Genomic DNA, 25,006 nt, shown 5'->3' with positions numbered 1-25,006 from the left:
CTTGATTGTTCCCCATTAAAACATGCTTTTATGTCTAACTCTTTGCAGTAAAGGTTATTTCCCTCATTTCCTGTTCTCTCCACAGCTGTCATTTAGGAAGGACCTAGAAAGCAACAAAAACCTAATAAAAAAAAAATCAGCTTATACCCTACTCCGTTCATAAATAAAAATGTTGGCTGGATCTCCACTTTCACTACTTCATGCCATGGGCTGAAATGTTCATGTGTGCACATGCGCTCCAGCGGAATAGCAGGACTTGTATAAATATCCTATGGTTACTAAAGGTGCACAAACAGGACATTTAGAAACTTCCATTTTGCAGGAAGAGGTTAAATAAGTTGCATACCTGAAATGGGAGCATGTCCTCCTACAGCAATGTGGACTGAAGTCACAATATTAGAGTGAAACACAAGAAACAGAAAATGTTTAAAAGAAATTTATTTAAAAAGGTAGAAAATGTTCAAATTTGTGTCAAAAAGTCTTGTTTTGTTTTTTTTCCATTTCCCATGTCTGTTTTCTTTACATTCCAATCTCCGACATGGAATTCAACATTCTTTTTTTTTCCCAGATTAGAAAAATCTGTTAAATACATGGACAATACAATTTATTGATGGACTTTCACAAACAACCCAAAGAAATGAGCGTTTCTGCTTATGAATAAAATGACCACTTTCTTTACCAGACATAATACATATGTTGATTTCTAATATGGATATGCGAACATATCGGACATTAGTGAGGAGAGCTAACTTTGGACATGCTCAAGTTGGCTCTTGATATAACACACAGGTTCTCAAGTCCACCTGCCTGCACCTCATCCTTGCTTGATTTTTACCGATTATCAACTTTTACACACTTTACACACTATATACAGTTGGCTTCATAAGTTATGGTTACCCAATAGAATTTCACAGAACTTCAGTATCTTACAGTGTTAAGATTTCCATAAGCATATTATTTGGGTCTACTGGTGCGTAACCTTTTCCAGACTGCAGATCCTTGAATTGTCCTCAGGTTTCTAAACTCGGCTGAACCAAACAATGAAATTAAGCAAATGGATATTCTCAAGACTCATTTCTGCGCAGCAGAAATATATTTAAAAAGAAGCAAAAACAGAAAGGATGAGAGTTCCTGAAGCTTTCAGTACTATGTGAAACATAAGAATGCATTACGATTGTTTTATGAACACATCCATGAAAGGTTTCAGTGACATGAATGCATTAAATAGGGAAGAGCACTGAGTAGCAAATTATCCTCACTGCATCTAGATTTTCAAAGACCCAAATTGCAACTTTCATCAGCAGAAAACTGTACCAGGGCTCTGAACACCAACTGGAAGATTTCTTTTCTTTATTTAATGATTCATTTCTTTACAGTGGGGAAAAGGCAATGAAAAAAGTCTGTAGCTGAGTCCACATAAGTGCCTGAGATCAGGTTGCCATATAAATATGTTAGAAAAGGACAATTTCATCATTTGGTTATCAAAATACTAAAAACCTTTTTTTTTTTTAATTATTTAAAAGCTATAAGGTCCACAAGAAAGGAAAGCCCTTGCGCCCAGTATTGTAGGGAGCTCTTGGCGTTATGGCCTTTTTCTTCGATGGATCACAGTCCCTTAACTGAGCCAGACCGACCTATTCTTTTTACATTGCAGAATTTGTGTTTTCCTTCTGTTCACAGGAGCCACAATAATACTCTTCAGTTTCATCTGATTAACAGGAAAAGCTCCTCGCTGCTGTCTTCAGTCTCAGTAGGGAGCAAAAACAGTGGCTTTCACCCACAGAGTCCATTTGTAAATCAGAAACGTCCAAACATATTGGAAGCTTGCTGTGGCTGAGTGTCTGAAAAAGAAAGATGATGATTCAGTATGTGCTGGCAGGTTCATGCGCAGGGGAGGGAGAATGGTTATTAACAAGTGCTGCATGCAAGCAAAGAAACAATTCAGGGCAGCGCAATATACAGAGAGAATTATTTATGGATTGTCATAGAACATGGGAATGCCAAGCCTGCTAACCACAGAGACACACGGTGGGTTTTTAGCCATGGCAATACTCACTGGATAATTGCTGCTGTAGCTGTCGTACAAGTGCTGCTGTCTGTTGCTGCTGCTGAGTCTGCTGAAGGCCTTGTCTCTGAAACTGAAAAAGAGAATGGCTTCAAGCACAAATTTCACTTTCCTCTCACATAAACTGACTTTGTTATGAAAAACAAATCCCTTTTTCATAAATCATATTTCCTGCTCTGTAGGTATGGAATCATAACTAACTACATCATTCAGTGTCTATGTGTGGTTAATGGAGTATATAGACAAAATACAGGACCACAAACTCGCATTAGAACAAAGAACGCATTATGATCTTTAAACACAATGTTCAACAATAAGCTCTATCTCGGGCACATTTCCAAGGACAATGACCTTCCGACTAATTGTGATAAGATTGTTTCGACAGCACTTAGCCCATACAATGTCCTTTTTGGAGAAACAGACTTTGCGAGAATACAATATGGGCATACGTGTGAATATGATATGCTGTTGTATTCAAGTACCAAAGTAACTGGGTGTGAATTCATGTGACAAGATGACATTTGCTGTAAGCAAGAGACTCAAACAACTGAAATCCTGTACATAAGTCATGAGGAGAAAAACAACGTATTTTCCTTAAACATTTTAGGAATACCTCAACAGACTATTTTGACTTTGTATCCCTCCTATTCACAATGTCACATTGAAATATTTAGCTGATGCCTAGAGTTGCTCATTACCAGGGATGGAGATGGCAGGAACTTTTTACAGTTGTTTTCACACAAATGACATTACTTGTGGACAAAATCAAGACCTCCCCACAACAAGAATGCCAAGAGTGGTCACTGTATGTAAAAAGTACATAATTCATTTTTTAATTGTTTTTGGTGATAAACAAAGCTCTTCTGTGGTTTAACAGAAATATAAAGGGATAACATTCTGAAGAAAAAAACAAGAATGATCTGTTACACCTTATTATTTGCTGTCGGACTGGGCTTCAGTGGAAAGCGGCATTAAGGATAATGATGAGGAGTGATCAGCTCCTACCCCGCAGCCGGCAGGGGTTGGAGCATTATGGGATGCCAGACCGGGCTTGATCATGAATAGAATGTGCGTCTCCTACCTTTGCAGCCGTCAGGATTTGGAACATTATAGGCTCCTAGAGCAGGTCAGTGGAGAGCAGCACTTGAGCTTGGGAGGAGGAGCGGCATTACAGAGGATGAATAGAGAAGGGGAAGGAACTTGATTTGCAGCCAACAGGGGGAGCATAATTACGACAGCGTGAATAGAGCAAAGGGGCACTTGATATTCGGCTACAAGTCAGAAATTTAGGTCTGACTTGAGTATAAGTCGCCTTCCCCACTTAAATTTAGTAAATCAGACCTACATTTCTCGACTTATAGTTGAGTATATACGATAAATTTCGACAATAGTGTGTCATTTAAAGACATAGAAAGCTTTTCACTAAAGGTAAGCATACATCAGGTGACTTGTCAGCCGATCGACCATCGAATTCAATAATTATTATAGAATCAGATAAAACTCTGTGCCACAAGCCTGTCCGGGAGACAGGGCTCAAAAATCGGTCAAATCGTTGATCGGGCATGCTTCTTGTGGCACGGATTTTTATCCAATTTGATAAAACTATAGAATTGGATGGTTGATTGGGCCACAATATCGCTAGATGTATGGCCAGCTTTACGTTTAGAAATTTATCACAGGTGCCGACATCTTTAGTCCTGGCAGGTGATCTCTGTGGAATGTTCATTTACTGAGGCAGGGGTCACACTTGTCTTTCAGTTTCTACACTTTTCAGAAAACTGAAAGACAAGTGTGACCTCTACCTTACAACGGCTAATGTAATTAATAGAGAAAACTGACAAATTGCGCAAGATGTCAGTTTTTTTTCTGCATGCGAAATCTGCATTAAAGTGTGACCTAGCTCATTGATTAACATGAGTTCTCAGTTGAAGTCAGTTTTTCTGTGCAGAAAACACGTACGAAAGCCGGTAAGTGTGACCCCTGCCTGAAGAGTTTTATGCCTAAAGGGAGATGCTGCTTGCTTGGCAGTTTGAAATTGTGAACTTCCTTGTATTGCGGGAAATAACTGACAGCACACTGTCAGGGTTATGGCCCTGGAATCACACTGAGGGAAGGGTTTGCCCTCAATATAGATGTCCCTGATGATCTATTTGAGAAAAGATCATAATGGAATGAAGTTCAATCCTGGGAAGACACATTACTATGAAAATAGCAGAAAAATAGGAGTGTAAAGGGTTAGCTGAATATGAATGGAGAATCCAAGTATGGGTATTGAGATGGCAAAACCAAGGCACACAGGTGTAGCAGAATTCGGGAGACCAGGGAGGCTGGGTCAGGACAGGGCTCACATCACTGCTCATGTGGAAAGCGGGTCAGAATCTTGCATGAAGATGCTCATTCATCTCCGCTGACAGTGCAAGCCTTTTAATGTGTTTTAATGGGATTTCTGCATATTTCTTTCTGCATTTTAAGCTTGTTAGAGTGAATAAAAAAAAAAAAAACACCTAAAATAAATGGATTTTTAAACACAGATGTGTGAAAGGACCACAATTACTCCCTACTTTCCTAGTATTGGCTTTTTCTGCATATCTTGCCAATTCACTTGCATACCAAATACAATGGCATAACGATGTAGAATGGAAGAGCCGTCACATTTCAATGTCACTGAAACAAAGGTGCGATTGTCACATTAACTCATTTTACCTTCCTGTTCCATCATCTGCTTGTATTAATGCAGAATTTTTAGAGCCATACTCTAGCAAAAACATATTTGTTTAAAAAGGGGTAGAACTAGGGATGAGCTTCAATGTGTGCTCAATCCAAGTAGCTACATTGTACACATGCGGACCGCGGGAGTGGAGAGATTTAATGTACCCTTTTTGCCTCCCCTGGCCTTTGCGTTCAACACTTTCCATTATTATTATTTAGTACTTATATAGCACCGACATCTTCCGCAGCGCTGTACAGAGTATATATATATATATATATATATATATATGTCTTGTCACTAACTGTCCCTTAAAGGAGCTCCCAATCTAGTCCCTAACAGTCTTATGTCTATGTATGTATTGTGTAGTGCATGTATATTTTAGTCTAGGGCCAATTTCAGGGGGAAGCCAATTAACTTATCTGTATGTTTTTGGGTTGTGGGAGGAAACCAGAGTACCCCTAGGAAACACGCACAGACACGGGGAGAACATACAAACCCCTTGCAGATGTTGACCTGGCTGGGATTCGAACCGGGACCCAGCGATGCAAGGCAAGAGCGCTAACCACTACGCCATCGTGTTGCCCATTACTAGGGTGCTTCCACCTTCAAAGCCAGAAGGAGTAAGCGTGGGAGGGACGTGGAAATCATAGGCCAGGGGTGGCAACAAGGGTGAGTTAGCCCCTGCCGCAGCCTGCAGGTGTACAGCGTTTGTTTAAAGGGAAGGTTCAGGGACACAAGAAAAAAAAAATCGAAATCCACTTACCTGGGGCTTCCTCCAGCCCATGGCAGGCAGGAGGTGCCCTCGGCGCCGCTCCGCAGGCTCCCAGTGGTCTCCGGTGGCCGACCCGATATGGCCAGGCCGGCTTCTTCTGCGCTCCATTATGCGTGTCACGCCGGAGTGCTGACGTCATCGGACGTCCTCCGGGCTGTACTGCGCAGGCTCAGAACTACTGAGCCTGCGCAGTACAGCCCGGAGGACGTCCGATGACGTCAGTGCGCCGGCGTGACACGCATAATGGAGCTGAGATGAAGCCTGACCTGGCCAGGTCGGGTCAGCCACCGGGAGCCTGGGGAGCGGCGCCGAGGGCACCTCCTGCCTGCCACGGGCTGGAGGAAGCCCCAGGTAAGTGGATTTCGATTTTATTTTTTTTTAGTGTCCCTAACCTTCCCTTTAAGTCAAAACTTGGAGCACTCAAAATCGTAATACCTAGTTAGATCCACTGTAAGATCATTAAAAAGGCAGATTCATCTAACTTCTTGTCTTTCACAAAAAAAACTAATAGCAATAAATCTGGAGGGGATAGGCCAAAGCAATCGCTGGACCGAGAAGACACAACAGAGACAAAATACCAGGAACCAAGAGTGCAATGTATTAAAAATACCAGAAACCAAGAGTGCACTGTATTAAAACACCAGAATAAATAACGTAAAAAGAGTTGCTCATGAATTTCAGGTTGCAAATGAACTGCAACCACCAATAATGTTTATGGAGGAATTTCCACCACTGTTCGGACTTGTGAGGATCTTCAAATTAAGTAGGTAGTTCCTGGTAAAAAGAACTACACTAACAATACAACCTCTAAACAAAAGGTACAATAAGTAACAATAGGTAGATGGAGGCATCCAAAAAGCATGAGCAAAAAAAAAAAAAAAGTAGCGGTATAGTTAGCTTACCCCTCCTGTGGACTTCAAAACTAACAAAATCTGCCAATAAAACTCAACTGAAATTCAAGAGTTTATTGCACAAAGCAGGGTCATTCAACACATTTCACTGGCATTTCCCACATCATCAGGTCAAGCTCCTGCCACATAGGCACTCAAGTCTCGCTCTCTTCCACAAAGGCACTTTTTGTGATTATTATTGATCTGATGAAGTGGGAAACGTTTGTGAAACGAGTTGTCTGGCCCTATTTTGAACAATAAACTTGAATCTCAATTGAGTTTTAGTGGCAGTTTTTGCTGCTTTCGAAGTCCACAGTAGAAGTAAGCCATTATATCTCTCCTTTTTGAACAGATTTTAATTGATATGTGCTTTTGGGGTGCCTAGATCTACAGTCTCTGTATATCTCTGTGCTGCTGATGTGGAGATTCTCCTGCTTTTTTTGAAATCTGGTCTTTCTTGTATTAAGGTATTGTCATTTTGCTGTATGTCACCCCTAAATATTGTATGTATCCCTATTTATTGTCCAGCGCTGCGTAATATGTTGGCGCTTTATAAATACAATAAATAAATAAATAAATCTGAGAGAGGGATAGGAAATAAATGACAATCTTCCCGATATGGGTTTAGTCAGCAATACCTGATAGGGGTTCTTTTTCTTGGGTGCATTTAACCGACAAAAATAAATGTTGGGTACAGTTAAGTTTTAAAGCATCACTTAAGGTGGCCACACACGATACAAGAAAAGGATCCCATTATATAGCAATTTGATGTAAACAATTGGCAGTACAGAAAAATTGAAAGCTTTCTTCGTGAGAAAGAAATCCTGTTTGTTTTTTAGTTATACTTGATCAGGAGTGTACCATTTTTTCAGAAGACTGAATGGTGTAAGATAGATTGTAAATGTCTTGCTTTATATACGCAAGCAAATTTTAATTTTCAATAATGATTTTCATAATTGGGAAAAAAAACTTTACACATGTGTGATACATTGTTCACATTTTTAAATGGTACAATCAATCAGAAAAATGTATTGGACTTATCGAATTGAAAAGAAATATAATTCTTTTTATTATATGTGGCCACCTTTTAAGGCTAGATTCACAGTGGTCAGTTGCATAATGCATGCGTTATAGGAGTGTGAACTGTAATGGAGACTGGACATACACGAATACAAAACCGCAGGGAGTTAGAGAATAGTACGATCCATTACAACACAACACTGGGAACAGCCCTTTAGAATTGTATGGGCAGTGAGCTGACATGCAAAACTGACATTCTGCAATGCAACTGATTACTGTGAACTAATCCCTAGGGTCACCACACAACCTTGATTGAATAATCTTGTATTGTGTATGGCCATCTTTACACAACTCAAAGTTTTCTCTACAATTACACAGGTCTGCGACTAAAATGCTGTTTGATTCTTTTCAACAAATTTCCATGTATTTTGGTATGCTGAAAACAAAATCTTGAAAAAAAAACTCGTAGATGTCAAGATTTGCCACAAAATGCAAAACGGTCTTCAAATTTATCACATTTTTGGATCCTCAAAAAGAAAGGTGGATTGCATTTAAAGAAGTCGTACAGAATTTTTTAGGTAATAACACAGATCCTCACTACAAAAATAAAACATTTCAAGCTTTAGATTGCCTGATGAGTTTGAAAGTGAATTTCCTCCAGTCCCACCTTGACTACTTTCATAGCTCCCAACTGTCCCCCTTTTGGAGGGACAGTCCCTCTTTGGGAACCCAGCCCCCCATCTGTCTTTCTTCTTCATTTGCCCCTTGTTCAGTACTCATGTACAGATCTATGTAAATATATGTATTTTATCTACTGAAATATGTGTTTAATTGACTCTAACCTAATAAGAATTTAATTGACTCTCCCATCCTTTAAATTTATCTTATTTTCAAATGTTAATATAAAGGACATTGAATCAGAATAGAGAGGACCAGTATGGTTTGAATAAAAACAACAACAACAAAACATTTTTCTTATGAAAGGTTTATGGTATGCGTGACTAAGGGTGTGCTGGGGGAGTGGTTAGGGGTGTGGCAGGGGCATTGCTTAAGTGTCCCTCTTTCTTATCTCAATAAGTTGGGAAGTATGTACTTTCCTGAAAATTTGGGAGCTGTGAATGAGGAACAAGGTATACGATTCCACCAAAACATTAAAGGGGTTCTGTGAAGTGCTGCAATAAACAAAAACTGATACTTACCTGGGACTTCTATCAGCCCCCTGTAGCTTTAATGTCCCGCGCCGTCCTCCTCCGATCACTCATTCCCCGCCGCCGGTCCCAGTGTAATTACGGGAGTAACGCGTCTGCGGCTGTGCGGCCCGCATCTCTGGAAGCTTACTGCGGAGGCGCAGTACAAGAAAACCTCGTACTGCGCAGTAAGCTCCCAGAGACGCGAGCGGAAGTGTGCACTATAACTGACTGGTGCCGGTGGCGGGGAACGGGTGATCGGAGGACGGTGCAGGACATTACAGCTACAGCGGACTGATAGAAGCCTCAGGTAAGTGTCAGTTTTTGTTTATTGCAGCACTCCACCGAACTCCTTTAAAGAGATGGAAATGAGATACCAGGGAAAATGGAGTCCAACAATGATGGCAAACTACTGTTGGATGCTTCAGAGAGACATTCGCAGAGAGACAGATGATACTCACAGGCATAAATGCACCAAGAGGAGACTCACAGGGAAGAAGAATTGAGTTTAATGTACGTAGGTGAACTCATTTCAGTTCAAATAAGGATTTTCATGAAAAAATTGTAAGAAAACTTAAATTTTATAAGTCTATTTCCATTTATTTTGAGGTATTGCCTTAAACTGTCAGGGAACATGATGTTCTATGACAAAATGGAGGTCGTTTTCAGATTCAGCGCACCTAAAAACAATGATTGCCTGGAATGACCAAAACAGCTCTCAACATTTTTTTTTGCAGACCTGTGTTATCCATCATAAACATGGATATGTAGATAGGATTTATAATTTCAAACTGCTGCGCATACAGCAACATAAAAAAGGGTACAAGGAAGTGTGGGTGAAAAACAGCTGCAAAGCGTTCGCAAAGAACTGGTTACTCACCATAGGCTGTTGGGGAGGCAATGTCTGCATGCCCAGTCCTGGTGGCTGTCCCTGTGTCTGGGCCTGTGGCACTGCTGCTACCTGCTGGGGTGGGGGCTGCGGTTGAGGGGGAGCTTGTGGCTGTGGAGGGGCTTGAGCTTGCTGCTGCTGCTGTTGTTGTTGTTGCTGTTGCTGCTGCTGAACAGAAGAATTTAAAAATGTATGAAAAAAAACAAAAAACAAGAACATTCTTTTTATTACAGATGTACACACCATTTACTCACCCGCAACAATTGTTGCTGCCTCAAATACTGTTGTTGCTGCTGTTCTGGTAACATTTGAGTGGGTCGCGCTGACCCTGCTACTGTCTGTGCCGTCATGTGACCCATCCCAGTCATCATATTGGCCTGCTGCATCTGTTGATGTTGGAATCTGATGAAACATGAGAAAAATTACATACTGCCTCTGTAGTACAGATTTGTAAAGGTCTGGAACTTATAACCTTCAAGTACCTCTGCCCAGTTTGGGGATTGTGAGTGTAACCAGATGCCTGTTGATGGACGTAGCCACTTGGCCTCTGTTGCATTTGACGCACGGGATCAAGGAGAGCACCGCCAGAAGGTGGAAGGGAGCCGCCAGTGTAAGGCGGGGCGCTATAGGCAGGGGGCACCAAACCACCAGCCTGAGAGGGAGGTGGATGCTGTTGCATGGGCACATGGGAAGTGTACGTTGTGTAACCCTAGACAAGAAACATTTTAAAAAAAAAAGGTTAAAGGTACAAGTGTATTTTAAGTGGGATTAAACTCCCTAAACTAAAACTTACCTACTCTTAGGTACATAAAAGAACATTTGAAAGTATTCCCTGTGTGTAAAAACACCTACTTTTTATGCAGAGCAGTAAAAGTTTATACTACTCTCCTCATCTGTGCTAACCGGCAAAAGTAATTATTGGTGACCAGGATAAGGGCCAATTCACAAGGGTGTCTGGAGCAGCTGCGGCAGCTCTGTCAAATGTTTTTCTGCTGTCAAGCAAAAAAACGAATTTGGCAACCGTTGACGGCGATTCACCTAGTTTTATCCCATTCTGAACCTCGTAGGGAACATGGAACCGATGAACGTAGCCAATCCTTGACAATACGCATAAAGTCCAGGGTGAGATGAGATGACAGGATCCACCATGGAATTTTTACAAATGACGGAAAAACCTGGTTCAGTCATTTAAACAACTGCTTCCATTCACATGAATGGAAGAGGCAGTCGAACCATTTAAATGTCGCTTTCATTGCCTGCCTGAAATGAAGCAGCAAACAGCATGCAGAAGCACGTGTGAAGCAGCCCCAAGTTCTCAGTTTTGTCTTCCTCACTCTGTTGCCCCTCCCTCCTCTGGTGAAGACATATCTGCGCTGCAACGGCTGAGGCATTTCAGGAGAGGTGGTGGTGGCAGACTCTAGGAATCCAGCGCAGGACGATTTGGGCGCAGCCAGCGCCACCATAGGCCGTAATAGGCATTACGGCTATAGCAGCGCACAGAGAGTAACTTCGGCGCCGTCAGAAAACGGAGCTGAAGTTACTTTTAAAACACTGTAATTCGCATTCCAATAGCTGGAAGCCGGATTACATAATTCCCCACTATTCATAGCGGCCTGGAGAGGGAATAGTATTTAACGCGGCCTGGAGAGGGAATAGTATTTAATGCGGCTGGGACTTGTGCAGCAGCAGGATCAGCCATATACCGACTGTATCTTGAGCCCAAGTCTCCCGGCGCTGATTCCTCTCGTACACGGTGATGGTGTGTGTGGTGTGTGTGTTTGACAATTAGAAGAGATAAGCAGTAGAAATGTTACTACTCTCTGCATTGAACTAAAACGTTTTTACCCACAAGGAATGCTTTCAGATTTTATGCATTTAAGATTAGGTCAGAAAATTTAAATTTAGGGGGTTTAATCTTGCTTTAAGAATGTAAATATATACATCATTAATTGGAAGACAACAAACGCAGAAAACAAAGAAAATATTTTATTAAGTCTAATTTAGATATACCTGGGAAGACTGCATAGGACCATAAGGAGGTGTAGGTGTCATCTGTCGAACAGGCTGGCCCATCATTCCCGGTCCCTGCTGAGGAAAAATAAATAAATAAATAGATTAGAAAGGGATCTAAACTGCAGGTATGGAAGACTGCCATCTGCCATTGCAGAAATGTATTTACAGTGCCTTTACAAGTATACATACCAGCCTAGCCTGGAGATGTTGTCTTAATAGCTGCCCTTGTGGAATTGGAGACTGCTGCCTGTACATTATAGGCTTATAAGGGTCCATCATCCCTCCCACTCCGGGTGGTACATTACTATATGGAGGCCGAGTCTGAACCACCTTCACCATATTCATTCGAGCTGGGGGGCGATATGTATCCAAACGTGGTCCACCTGAGGTCAGAAAAAGAACAGCAGTGAAGAAAGGCACACGACACAGTGATGTGAATTAATGGGAGGTGGATGGTTAGGTAAAGATTTCCAAAAAATAAATAAGTTAACGTATAGTGCTGCATACTTACCAGGAGGTAGCGGCTGATTTTGGGTATATATGTTCTGAGTTCCATAAGGCAGACGTGATACTGGTCCGGTCCCTTGGGAATGCAGAAGGTCTGTGGGAACTGCCATCTGATAAGGCATGGAGCGGCCTACACCAGGTGGATATTCCTGAGGGAAAAAAAATAAAAGTAAAACAACTCTTCTCCTGTGCTAATAATATCAGCCAAAACAAAAGTCTGTATGCCCTTTTTAACAGCTGGCCTATAGTAGCAAATAAACCACACCTGTGTGGAACAAGTCTATGCATCAGACATTAGAATTTGATGAAACATGGAAAAAAAAAATGACATACTGCTCCATGTGCAATTCACTCTTTCTCCTTAGTTTTCTCCAAGTTGATATTTTCACACCTTGTCAATAAGATGCATTTAAACCCCCAGCAAGCAAGAAAATAGACAACATCATTTTGACAGTACCTTTTCTATTACTTTTGGTACTTTTTAAATTGTGAAATGCTGAAAAGTTATTTTAATGAGAAGATGAAAAATTATCACCTGGGAGAAAAAGTGCATTGCATAGGGGCTACTGTCTTTTTATATAACCATCAAACTGCTATGGCCCGTTTCCACTGGTGTGATTCTTTTGCAATTACCCATACACAAATTCAGACGGGGAATCACAGCCTTTTGAAATGAATTTGCATGCATGCTGGGCACTAGTGTCAATGGGCCCCAATGGGAATGTACTAAATCAATCACATTCTTCCATATTTTCCAAACTCTGCAGACATTATTTTGTATTTGTTACCAGCTACAAATGTAAATGTTATTTTGGGCACCGGCAGGACCTGAAGATGTGCTGTAAAGCTTTAAGCACGTGACGTTTTCTGAAATGGATTAGGATACTTATATACTGACATTAGATAGCTTAAGTGGTTTATTATTGATAAGGTGTGAAATCATTGCCTGTAAGTAAACTGACAGAAAAAAAAGGCTAATTAAAGAAAGGCTGATGATTGAGGCAGCGTTCCCACTTGATCAGAGAATGGACATTTTTTTATCCTTTCTCCACTCATCGCTAAACTAACAGTGAAAACCGGACAGTGAATGACTCATATTTTATAAATAGGAGCCATTCACACTTGTCAATCTGCAATGGATCAGCGGGATATAGCCGATCGGTCCCGGTACACAGCCTCGTGGCCAGCAGAAGCAAAAGGATGACCATAGGGGCTGCAAAAGACCAATGGGAATCCTCAGTAACAGGTAGAATTCTCATTGGTTCATGGTGGACCAATGACAATTCTCCCTGTTGGTAGGGAGAATTGGTCTAAAGCAGCCTATGGAGAGCTTAATGCTTCTGCCAGCCTCCAGGCAGAGTGGAGAGGGACTGCTGAGGGGCGAAGAGACACGTAAATGGCGATCGCTTCAGACGAGAGGACGCAGAGCGGGTGCAAAATGGATTGAGCGCATACTGTTCCCGTAGGAATCAAGCCTAAAAAAAAAAAAGACAGACTTGAATTGTTAACTTCATCTTCAAAAAACGCTTTCAATCTCTAGTTTCTAATAGGGCGGTATGGCAACAAAGCTTACTCAGGAAGTTTATCTGGATAGTGTACTGGCTAAGGGCACCGCCTCTGACATAGGAGACCAGGGTTCCAATCTTGGCTCTTCCTATTCAGTAAGGAGTCCTTGAGCAAGACTCCCTAACACTGCAGAATGGCCCAGTTCTGTAGCTCTCGATCGCTTTGAGTCAGACAGGAAAAAAAAACTATATAAATGTTGCCATTATTTATTATAACCAATGAGCATCTGCACTATTGGACAAGTGGTTTCAGACTTCAATATCAGGATAGTTTATATTATAAAGGTAGCCATACACTGGTCGATTTGCCATCAGATTCGACCAACAGATAGATTCCCCTCTGATCGAATCTGATCAGAGAGGGATCGTATGGCTACCTTTGCTGCAAACAGATTGTGAACCGATTTCAGCCTGAAACCGTTCACAATCTGTTGTGGTGGTGGTGCTGCCGCCGCTCCCCCCGCCCGCATACACGCATAAATTACCTGCTCCGCCGGCACGACTCACCCCGGTCACCGCTGCTCCGTCTCCGCTCTCCGGCCCCGGCATGCTTCACTTCTTCCTGCCCGGCAGGAAGTTTAAACAGTAGAGTGCCCTCTACTGTTTAAACTTCCTGCCGGGCAGGAGGAACTGAAGCATGCCGGAGACCTGCGCGGACACGGAGCAGCGGTGACCGGGGACAGTCGCGCCGGCGGAGCAGGTAATGTATTGCCGCTCTATTGCGTCGGTCGTCGGGCACTCGAACGCAGCTAGCGACGCGCTCCCTACCTGCGGGCGATCGACGGTAATTTTCCGCAGGGAGCAATCGACGGGATCGGACGAAATGGATCGAAATTCGGCGTGTAGCGCGAACGATTGGCAGCAGATTCGATCCTAGTGATCGAATCTGCTGTCGAAACGGCGGCAAATTGGGCCAGTGTATGGCCAGCTTAAATCAGCCAGTTTGATTGTGATTGCAACTTTGTGATGCAGCAACGTACTGACACCACAATCTCAGACTAGGTAATTCCAATCAAATGCTCCTTTTGCTGAACCAATAGATTTATGGTGACTTACTGTGCCTTTGTGATACACTTTACTATTACAGGTGTTCCCTTACTTAGAAACAGGTTTTGTTTCAGGAGATTGTTTGTAAGTTTATTTGTTTGTAAGTTGAGTCCTGTGTTAAACATGGTGAAATGTGGAAAAATGATTTACTTTCTGGATTTGGACACTTAGTATAAACTGTTTGATTATTGTTGATGTGCTTTTAAAGTGTTTTAAAGGATACCTGAGGTGACATGTTACATGATGAGATAGTGGTGTATGTACAGTGCCAAGCACACAAATAGCTAGGCTCCGTTCCTTTTTTTTTCTTTCTCTACATGAAAGTTAAACATCAGGTATGTAAGTGGCTGACTCAGACAGGAAGTGACTACAGTGTGCCTCTCACGGATAAGAAATGACAACTATACAGTGGCTTGCAAACGTATTCGGGCCCCCTTGAACTTTTCCACATTTTGTCACGTTACTGCCACAAACATGAATCAATGTTATTGGAATTCCACATGAAAGACCAATACAAAGTGGTGTACACGTTAGAAGTGGAACGAAAATCATACATGATTCCAAACATTTTTTTTACAAATAAATAACTGCAAAGTGGGGTGTGCATAATAATTCAGCCCCCTTTGGTCTGAGTGCAGTCAGTTGCCCATAGACATTGCCTGATGAGTGCTAATGGCTAAATAGAGTACACCTGTGTGTAATCTAATGTCAGCACAAATACAGCTGCTCTGTGAGGGCCTCAGAGGTTGTCTAAGATAATATTGGGAGCAACAACAATATGAAGTCCAAAGAACACACCAGACAGGTCAGAGATAAAGTTATTGAGAAATTTAAAGCAGGCTTAGGCTACAAAAAGATTTCCAAAGCCTTGAACATCCCACGGAGCACTGTTCAAGCGATCATTCAGAAATGGAAGGAGTATGGCACAACTGTAAAACTACCAAGACAAGGCCGTCCACCTAAACTCACAAGCCGAACAGGGAGAGCGCTGATCAGAAATACAGTCAAGAGGCCCATGGTGACTCTGGACCAGCTGCAGAGATCTACAGCTTAGGTGGGGGAATCTGTCCATAGGACAACTATTAAGTCGTGCACTGCACAAAATTGGCCTTTATGGAAGAGTGACCAGAAGAAAGCAATTGTTAACAGAAAAGCATAAGACGTCCCATTTGCAGTTTGCCACAAGCCATGTAGGGGAAAAAGCAAACATGTGGAAGAAGGTGCTCTGGTCAGATGAGACCAAAACTGAACTTTTTGGCCAAAATGCAAATATGTCAAATATGGTGGTTGCAGTATCATGCTCTGGGGGTCCTTCTCTTCAGCAGGGACAGGGAAGCTGGTCAGAGTTGATGAAAAAATGGATGGAGCCAAATACAGGGCAATCTTGGAAGAAAACCTCTTGGAGTCTGCAAAAGACTTGAGACTGGGGCGGAGGTTCACCTTCCAGCAGGACAATGACCCTAAACATAAAGCCAGGGCAACAATGAAATGGTTTAAAACAAAACATATCCATGTGTTAGAATGACCCAGTCAAAGTCCAGATCTAAATCCAATCCAAAATCTGTGGCAAGATCTGAAAACTGCTGTTCACAAACACTGTCCATCTAATCTGACTGAGCTGGAGCCGTTTTGCAAAGAAGAATGGGCAAGGATTTCAGTCTCTAGATGTGCAAAGCTGGTAGAGACATACCCTAAAAGACTGGCAGCTCTAATTGCAGCAAAAGGTGGTTCTACAAAGTATTGACTCAGGGGGCTGAATCATTATGCACACCCCACTTTGCAGTTATTGATTTGTAAAAAATGTTTGGAATCATGTATGATTTTCGTTCCACTTCTCACGTGTATACCACTTTGTATTGGTGTTTCACGTGGAATTCCAATTAAATTGATTCATGTTTGTGGCAGTAATGTGACAAAATGTGGAAAACTTCAAGGGGGCCGAATACTTTTGCAAGCCACTGTAAACCACTTTCCTGGCAGAAAATGGCTTCTGAGGACAGGAAAGAGATAAAAAGGGTCAATAGTTCATAGATTTCAGCTCTGGCATACTTCAATGAATGTGTCATTGAACAAAAAATATATATATTATAATATTTAAAAACATGTATGTATATAATAAAAAATTACTGTATATTTTGTACATGAAGACAACTTTGTATCTCAAGTCGTTGGTAAGAAGGGGACTACCTGTACTTGTCAAACATCAAACACAGAAGTAAGAATGTCATTTCAAAGGAACATACCTCAGTTTTGTTTGCAGCCTGTCTTTTCTTTTTCTTGTTTGGCTTCTTCCGATCTTCGCTCGCCCCTGTGCCACTTCCGCCACCCTTATCCACTTTAAGCGGCTCACTCAGCTTCTTGTCGGGCTCACTGTTTGTGGGAGTGGCCGGTTCTTCATCTTCAGGTGGGAGGGAGAGAGGCTCCAAGTAGTAAGTACGTGGCTTAGGTTTCAGATGGGTGTGGTACAGCAGTAAACGCTGCTGTTCCTCCATGCGAGACACACGTCTATCCACCCGAACAGTTCCAAACCAACCCCATGAAAGTGGGGCTGACTGTTTCAGTCCCTCAAACAGGTCCCAAGGGGATATCTTCTGCTTTGTGGACACTTGAAGCCCCTATAAAGACAGCCACAAGAGGAAAACAAAATATTTTGTATCAACTTAAGTGAACACAAAACAAACATACAGTATGAGAGGACTGCATGCCAAGCAGCCTTATTACCATGCCTGAGGTATTACTTTTCAAAATAGGGTCCGACTGACTCCTTGACCTCCAAGGGTTTTTAAAAATAATGAAAATGTATTTCATTTTTCTATGGGAAGGTGTAGAATAGGGTATTTGGATGTGGTTTTACTTTTTGGCCACAAGATGGAGATGCAGAATCAGTGTGTTCTAAAAATAGAAACAGAGCCAAGTGTTTATTATTTGTTTATATTTATGTAAACACAGGAGTGTAGAAACTCGTACTGGTGGTTTTAAAGTGGTTAAAGGACTGCCGATGCAAGAAGAGTTAAACAGATTTTACTCACCCTGGGGGCTTCTTCCAGCCCCTAGCAGCAGTCTCAGCCCCTCGCCCTAGTCCTCCACGTTGTCCCGCTGGCCGCCGATAAAGATTGCAATCCCGCCGGTGGGTTGGGTCTTCTGCAACTGCATTCGTGACAACGCGTCCACGTCATCTGGTGCGTACTGTGCCTGTGCACAACTACTGCACAGGCGCGGTACGCTCCAGATTACGTGTCCGTGTGGGCATCACACAGGCGCAGAAGACCTGACCTGTTGGCGGGGTCGCAATCTTTATCGACGGCCAGCGAGACAACGCAGAGGATGGGGGCTGCGGCGAGGGACTGTGACTGCCGCTAGGGGCTGGAAGAAGCCCCAGGGTGAGTAAAATCTGTTTAATATGTCTGGCATCGGAAGTCCTTTAAGTTAAATGAGACTAATTGAGACACGGCAACAGCTCTGCCCTCCTGATCACCATCAGGCCCTTCAGGAATGATGAGCTGTAACTGGTTATCTTTACTAGTATGTTTAATAGCTACAAATTAATCTACCAGGGCACAAATGAGCCTTATTTTGTAAGAGCAGTATCACGGGCATGGTTATAAGGCTGCTTAGCATTCAGCTTCACCATCAATTTAAGCAGAACTAATACTGAAAACCATGCTGCAGATGACTAGCCCAATATTTCCATAATCCCATATTTGTAAAATTGTCATCAAAAAGGGTAACATTTACATAAAAAATGTTTCTATACATGGGGCTGTTTTCTTTGACTTTAGTTCTGATTTAAAGCTGATCTGAACTCAGAACTTCCTCTCAGCTATAAAAGATAAGCAATAGCATAATAACCTTTAAAAAAACATATTTGTAACTGCTGATAGAAATCCTGCAATAAATCCCCAGTGTATCTACTTCTTGCTTTCATGGAAAGCAGGGTTAATATCCTGTGTTTACAAATTAGCGTCTCTACCGAGGCTGCTGTTATTCCTGAGCTGACACAAGATCAAATTACATTTGTGATTAGTCAGAGATGAGGGTGAATTAGACAAGCTAAACTCTCCATTGAGCCCTGACCAATAGAATAACAGTTTAGTCCATGGCACACTTCTTTTGTGCTCTGATGTAAGGAGCGCAATGGGGACTAACACACAGAGGGACCGCACATGCGCTGACTGGCCCCGACTGGAGAAATTATCGGGCCGGCTAGCGGAGGATAGGGGCAGGCCGGGAGGACAGCGAGGTAATGAAAAGCCTGGAGGAAGCCCCAGGTATGTATACATTATTTTATTTTAGTCCCCTGTCTCAGGTACACTTTAACAACAGGAATCCCTAAGTGTTTAAGGTGTGAAGGGAGGTATCAGTGGCATAATTCTGAAAATACTAAAGATCTGCTCTACCATCCTGGATCACTTTATCTATAGAGCAGTTAAGACTCAAAAGACTCACTAATTTACCTCTTTTTTGAAGATTGAGTCAAAGCCAGCAATCTTGTTTCCTTTGGTGTCAATAAGAGATCCCTGAGGTTCACATGTTATAACATCCCTTGTTTGCTTTGGTAATGGCAACAGCTGGCGCACCTTTTCTAGACTCTCCGACTGGCGGTCTCCTAACTCCTTCTGCAAAAGACAACAAAGAGTGCAATGTAGGCAAAAACTGAAAGAAGGTGACTGAACAAGAAAAATAACAACGTGTAAAAACCAAATATTGCTTACCCTAAGCTTCTTTACCAGGTTCATATATGCCCTTTTGTTCTCCTCCATGCTGCCCTGAGAAATGCTAGACATATCAGCAGCCAAAGTTCCATTAATCAGGACACTTAGCATGTCCAGCACAGTGGTAAAGAGCTCACTGCAAAGCAAAGAGAAGAGGATAGATCAACAGATACATTTAAAGAGAAACTCCGATCAAAAATTGAACTTTATCCCAAGCAGTAGCTGATACCCCCTTTTACCAGAGAAATCTATTCCTTTTCACAAACAGACCATCAGGGGGCGCTGTATGACTGATATTGTGGTGAAACCCTTCCCACCAGAAACTCTGAGGACCGTGGTACTCCTGGCAGTTTCCTGTCTGTGAACCTTGTTACATTGTGGGAAATAGCTGTTTACAACTGCCAAAAAAGCATGCAGCAGCTATATCACCTGCCAATAGTAAAAATGTCACCATGTAATAAAATGTCAGAATGTAAATCAGGGGTTTAAAATATTTTACAATGGGCAAATACTGACAATCATTTATACATAATTAGTGTAAAAATGAAGCCCTTTTTTATTACATTATTTTCAGTGGAGTTCCTCTTTAAGTTCAATTGCATGATGGGAACTATTAAGAACATAAAAGACACATGCAACATTTTACACAACAACGCAACATTAGATATGCAGTAAACATATTATAATGACATCTAGAAACCAGTGAACAAAAATTGCGAAGAGGGTTAATGCTTGCCTGAGCCGAAGCTTACGTGCAAAATCACATACTTACCTAAGCAGAGAGAAGCGTCTAGATCCTAATAAGGCTTCCCATGGCATCCTCCAGACCCCCATTGCTGCTTGTGGACCCTCCAAAGATTACTGACAAGGCCTTGTCAGTAATCTGATCAGGGGTGGGGCTTGAAGAGGAGCGCCTGAGGCTCCATGCTACTGACAGGCCCAGCTGCGCTCGTGCCAGAAGAGGACTGCAGCCCCGATCAGCTGGAGGATCCTGGGCAGCAGCAGAGGACCAGAGTGGGGATGTGGCAGCCTCAGCACATGCGCAGCTAGTCCGCTCGCGCTCCCATAGTCGAAAATGTCCTGCGCAGGCGCAGTACTTCACATGCATGCGCATAGCCCGCCGACCTGGAGGGGACCCCTGGAGACTCTCTGAGAGCAAAGCTTTGGCGAGGGACACAAAGATTTCCGGGGGCTGGGGGAATGCCAGGGAAAGTACATTGTATCCATTAAGTATAACACTTCTGTGAGTTGAAAAATATTGAGAAAGGTAAATTACTTGTTAGACTGCATGTCTACAGTGCCGCTGCTTATTATGTCCAGAAGTAGCACCGCCCACTCTGTGGTTTGCTGAGTACTGCGCTGAACGGTGTCAAACATTCCACCCACCTGGGGAAGAAAAGAGTAAGAGAGGAAAAGAGGTAAGAAAACATACAAAAACTTTTATTGTGCTGCACAAAGTGGTATTATCACTTAAATACACTTTATTTTAGTAGCTTTAAACATTACATTAAAAATGTTGGGGGGGTGCAATGTAAACTTGCACTGGGGCCCATAGTGTCTAAGCTACGTTACTGTCAAATGAAGTATATGTGACCTGATTTTAATCGAAATGAGTTGTAGAATAAATGTTAATGTGCCTTATAGCTTGGACCTATGTCACATAAAAAGAGGTAGGGACAAATTTAATCTATCATTAAAAAAAACAAACCAAAAAAAACCCTGGAATTTTCAAAATTATGATCAAATGTCAGGAAAACGAAAAGAGTCTGAACCTTAAAAACAACCTATATTTTGATAGCCCTGGATGTTCTCTGTAAATACTGTTTAGCCACCTCCTTTAACCCGGCTCACTTTTTAAACCACACCCCTACATAATAAAGCAACTAATTACGCTTTCTACAAACCTTTTATTTCCCCAGTTTACCTTTAGACATGTTTTTATCATTGCAGTACTAGGAAAAAACTACATAATGCAGAAAAATATACCTTTATTTCAAAATTGAATATTACGACCATACATTGTAGTAGCAACAACATTAAAGTTTGTAATAAATGTGAAAAAGAGTAACTTAAATAGTGTTTATTATCTATGGTAGTCCTTTTTCTTATAAAAAAAATAGGTGGAAAATTTCTTTTTGCTTTAAAAATGCTTAGGAAATAAGATCATTCCCGGGGGAAAAGAAGCATCCAAAAGTCGTCTACTTTGTCCCTCCCAAAAATTATCTATCATCTATCTATCTATCTATCTATCTATCTATCTATCTATCTATCTATCTATCTATCTATCTATCTATCTATCTATCTATCTATCTATCTATCTATCTAGTCATAAGTAGTGATAAGGTTAGTTTTTTTCATAAAGTAGTGATGAAGTTATTGCTGATTTAATAGGGGCACAGCTAAAACCAGGTCTAGGTGTGAAGTAGTTAAGGTTCTCACCCTACAAAATCCTATTCAGAACTGGTAAGTAAAAAAGAGCAGTGTAACATCATAAAAGATGACATCTTAAAGGGACTCCGAGCAGTGCAGTAACTATGGAAAGATGCATATCATTTTAAAGCTCTCTTTCTCCTCTTTCCAATGATATATAAACCACCACCCTACGCCTTTTAGTTTTCGCTATTTTCGCGATTGAAATTGCCGCGGCCGCAATTTCAATCGCGAAAATAAAGAAAACTAAAAGGCGTAGGGCAACGATTTAGGTGTCGCCAGAAAGAGGAGAAAGAGAGCTTTAAAATGATATCCATCTTTCCATAGTTACATTGTATTACACAGGCCGACTTTTTCTGCTGAATGGAGCTGCTGACACTGGGGAAAGTGTCGTCCTGTGTAATACAAGTAACTATGGAAAGATGCATATCATTTTAAAGCTCTCTTTCTCCTCTTTCTGGCGACACCTACATCGTCGCTATACGCCTTTTAGTTTTCTTTATTTTCGCGATTGAAATCGCAGCCGCGGCAATTTCAATCGCGAAAATAGCGAAAACTAAAAGGCGTATGGCGGCGGTTTATATATCATTGGAAAGAGGAGAAAGAGAGCTTTAAAATGATATGCATCTTTCCATAGTTTCTGCACTGCTCGGAGTCCCTTTAAAGCTGCCTCGATGCTATTGAAAAACTATGTAACTACATTATCAGCTTTTATAAGAAAACATCATGCACTGCATAACACCATCTTGTGACAACACTCACCAAATTGAGCCTGAGCTTCAACACATCATGTAACAGCTGGGGAGTTTTACAGTCATCTTGATACTGATCTTCTCGCCAGTTACTGACAATCTGAAAATAAGTGAACAAGAGCTATAGAATGAGCAACTTACTTTTGTTTTATTTTTTTAGTTCAATTACCTTGAAGCTGTTCATAAACATTCAGATGAACTCAGTGCAGTTTCACAATGTGAAGCTGGGGTGCATTATTTTCGTCCAGGCCATCATCGCAGCTGAACACGATCAGTTGCTGTTGCTTATCTGCTAACAATGTTTTGTTAAAGCGGATCTGAGATGAAAAACTAACTATAACAAGTAACTTGTCTATATATCTTATCTAAAGTTTAGATAGTTTACACAGCATAGCTTCAATAGAATATAGTTACTTCTTCCTGTGATACAATGACAGCAGCCATGTTGTTTGTAAACATTACACAGATGCAGGCTTATCTGCATCTTGAGCAAAAAAAAAACCTAATCCCCCTTCTCCTCCCCTCTGCCTCTGAAATCTCTGGCTAGTAATACCTCCCCCTCCTCCTGCCCAGACTGAGCTCCCATGAGTCCTTGCTACTGTCTGAAAGTGCCTTGGCTCTCTGAAAACCTGTGGGCATTGCTTGTTTAGTTTATAGGGAATTAGAGTATTAAAACAAAAACAAAAAAGTATTTGGCTTGAGGAGTGCTCTATAAATAGGAAAGGAACACAATTATGCAACGAGTTAAAGTTCATCTCGGATCCACTTTAAGCATTCCCCCTACCTTATTATACATTACCTGCTCTCGGCGATCGCGTCTCCTCCACTTCCTGGTTAGTTTGCAGGTGTCCTGCATGCAGCCAATCACCATGTGGGGATTGATGCTGCATGGTGATTGGCTGGCTGCAGGACATCTGCAAGCTAACCAGGAAGCGGAGGAGACACAATCGCTGGGAGCAGGTAATGTTTAATAATGCCCCTGCTTATGCTTACACTGAACACTCCCTCTACCTATCCCTAACCCTAAGAACCCACCTGGTGCTTAAGCCTAAACCTTCATCACTCAACCTCCACTGCCTAAAAAAAAAAACCGTAACCAACCCCCACCCCAGCTCCCTAACTACCCCACTGATGTCACAAACTGCAATAGTAAAAGCCACGATTAGCGGCAGTGAACAGTAATCATGGCACATAAATAGTGTGTGTATTTATGGGGCGCCATAATTATTGTTCATTGTCGCTAATTGCGGCTTTTACTATTTCCGCCTATAGCAGTGCCATTTTTATAGGTGCTCGGCACTAGGCACCAACACAAAATCTGACTCTCTATCCTAAAATGTTTCTATACTACATGCATTACTGTTGATTAGCATGCACAGGATAAAAAATACTTCAGAATACAATTATCTGTAGCTATTACTAAGTGTCCATTAATCTAAAGGAACAAAGGATGCAGTCCTCGACTGGATAACATTGCTGATTCATGTATGTACTCTATTTAAATCTAATTTGTAAGCTCAGACATCGTTTAAGGCTCCCTTTTCACACCATATGCAATTATGTTTTCAGCACAAGGCGGACAATCTAGACTGAAATCATTATTTTATTTGGGTCATCGCTCGCTTGCTCCAGTGCAGCCCACAACGCAATGCTGCATGTATTTTTCCGGACAGCGCACACTTTTGTTAGTCATGACTATGAATGTCAGAAAAGAACCAGAAACTCTGTGCGTTGCGCAACTCTATGTACAAATTAAGTGTGAATCGAGCCTTGCAGCCAGCATGGGCTCTACCAGAATTAACCTGTCCTTAGTATCACTGGGACTGAAAGGAGGGCAAGGCATAGAGAAGACACTGCGGCCAAAATAGGGCTGGGGAATGATGCTCAGATTGTTATGCTTGTTCATTATTTCTCGTTTCCAACACATTACCTTAAAGGGATAGTGTAGGGGGGTCGGGGGAAAATGAGCTGAACTTACCCGGGGCTTCTAATGGTCCCCCGCAGACATCCTGTGTTGGCGCAGCCACTCACCGATGCTCCGGCCCCGCCTCCAGTTCACTTCTGGAATTTCTGACTTTAAAGTCAGAAAACCACTGCGCCTGCATGCTCGTGGCCTCGCTCCCGCTTATGTCACCAGGAGTGTACTGCGCAGACACAGACCATACTGGGCCTGCGCTGTGCCCTCTTGATGACATCAGCGGGATCAAGGACACGGCAACGCAGGCGCAGTGGTTTTCAGACTTTAAAGTCTGAAATTCCAGAAGTGAACCGGAGGCGGGGCCGGAGCATCGGTGAGTGGCTGCGCCAACACAGGATGTCTGCGGGGGACCGTTAGAAGCCCCGGGTAAGTTCAACTCATTTTCCCCTGACCCCCCTACAGAATCCCTTTAAAGCATTGACTGTTCACTTGCTGCCTAATATATTCCACCGTTTATCAGTTGCCATTG

General features: G+C 42.1%; 1 protein-coding gene across 3 annotated transcripts in view; it reads right to left on the bottom strand.

Annotated features, from left to right (window-relative positions):
• Nucleotides 1–423: 423 nt before the first annotated feature.
• MED12 (mediator complex subunit 12) overlaps nucleotides 424–25,006 on the bottom strand; it is a 118,279-nt gene continuing 93,696 nt past the window's right edge. Inside the window, exons 32-44 of one of the 3 annotated variants that reach the window (XM_068247605.1) lie at nucleotides 22,570–22,659; nucleotides 20,654–20,763; nucleotides 19,378–19,513; nucleotides 19,120–19,281; nucleotides 16,909–17,280; nucleotides 12,058–12,202; nucleotides 11,736–11,929; nucleotides 11,544–11,621; nucleotides 10,016–10,242; nucleotides 9,788–9,935; nucleotides 9,525–9,695; nucleotides 2,057–2,138; nucleotides 424–1,841 (exon numbers count right to left, since the gene is read on the bottom strand). In XM_068247605.1, coding sequence (XP_068103706.1) covers nucleotides 1,798–1,841; nucleotides 2,057–2,138; nucleotides 9,525–9,695; nucleotides 9,788–9,935; nucleotides 10,016–10,242; nucleotides 11,544–11,621; nucleotides 11,736–11,929; nucleotides 12,058–12,202; nucleotides 16,909–17,280; nucleotides 19,120–19,281; nucleotides 19,378–19,513; nucleotides 20,654–20,763; nucleotides 22,570–22,659 — 1,959 coding nt within the window. In that variant the 3' untranslated portion in view covers nucleotides 424–1,797. Of the gene's footprint in view, nucleotides 1,842–2,056; nucleotides 2,139–9,524; nucleotides 9,702–9,787; nucleotides 9,936–10,015; nucleotides 10,243–11,543; nucleotides 11,622–11,735; nucleotides 11,930–12,057; nucleotides 12,203–16,908; nucleotides 17,281–19,119; nucleotides 19,282–19,377; nucleotides 19,514–20,653; nucleotides 20,764–22,569; nucleotides 22,660–25,006 lie in introns of all 3 variants that reach the window. The other 2 variants (XM_068247603.1, XM_068247604.1) reach the window with 2 other exon arrangements.

The sequence above is a fragment of the Hyperolius riggenbachi genome, chromosome 8 (assembly GCF_040937935.1).
Source record: "Hyperolius riggenbachi isolate aHypRig1 chromosome 8, aHypRig1.pri, whole genome shotgun sequence".
In the NCBI taxonomy this organism is placed as follows: Eukaryota; Metazoa; Chordata; class Amphibia; order Anura; family Hyperoliidae; genus Hyperolius; species Hyperolius riggenbachi.
This window is presented reverse-complemented; position numbering and strand designations above follow the sequence as displayed.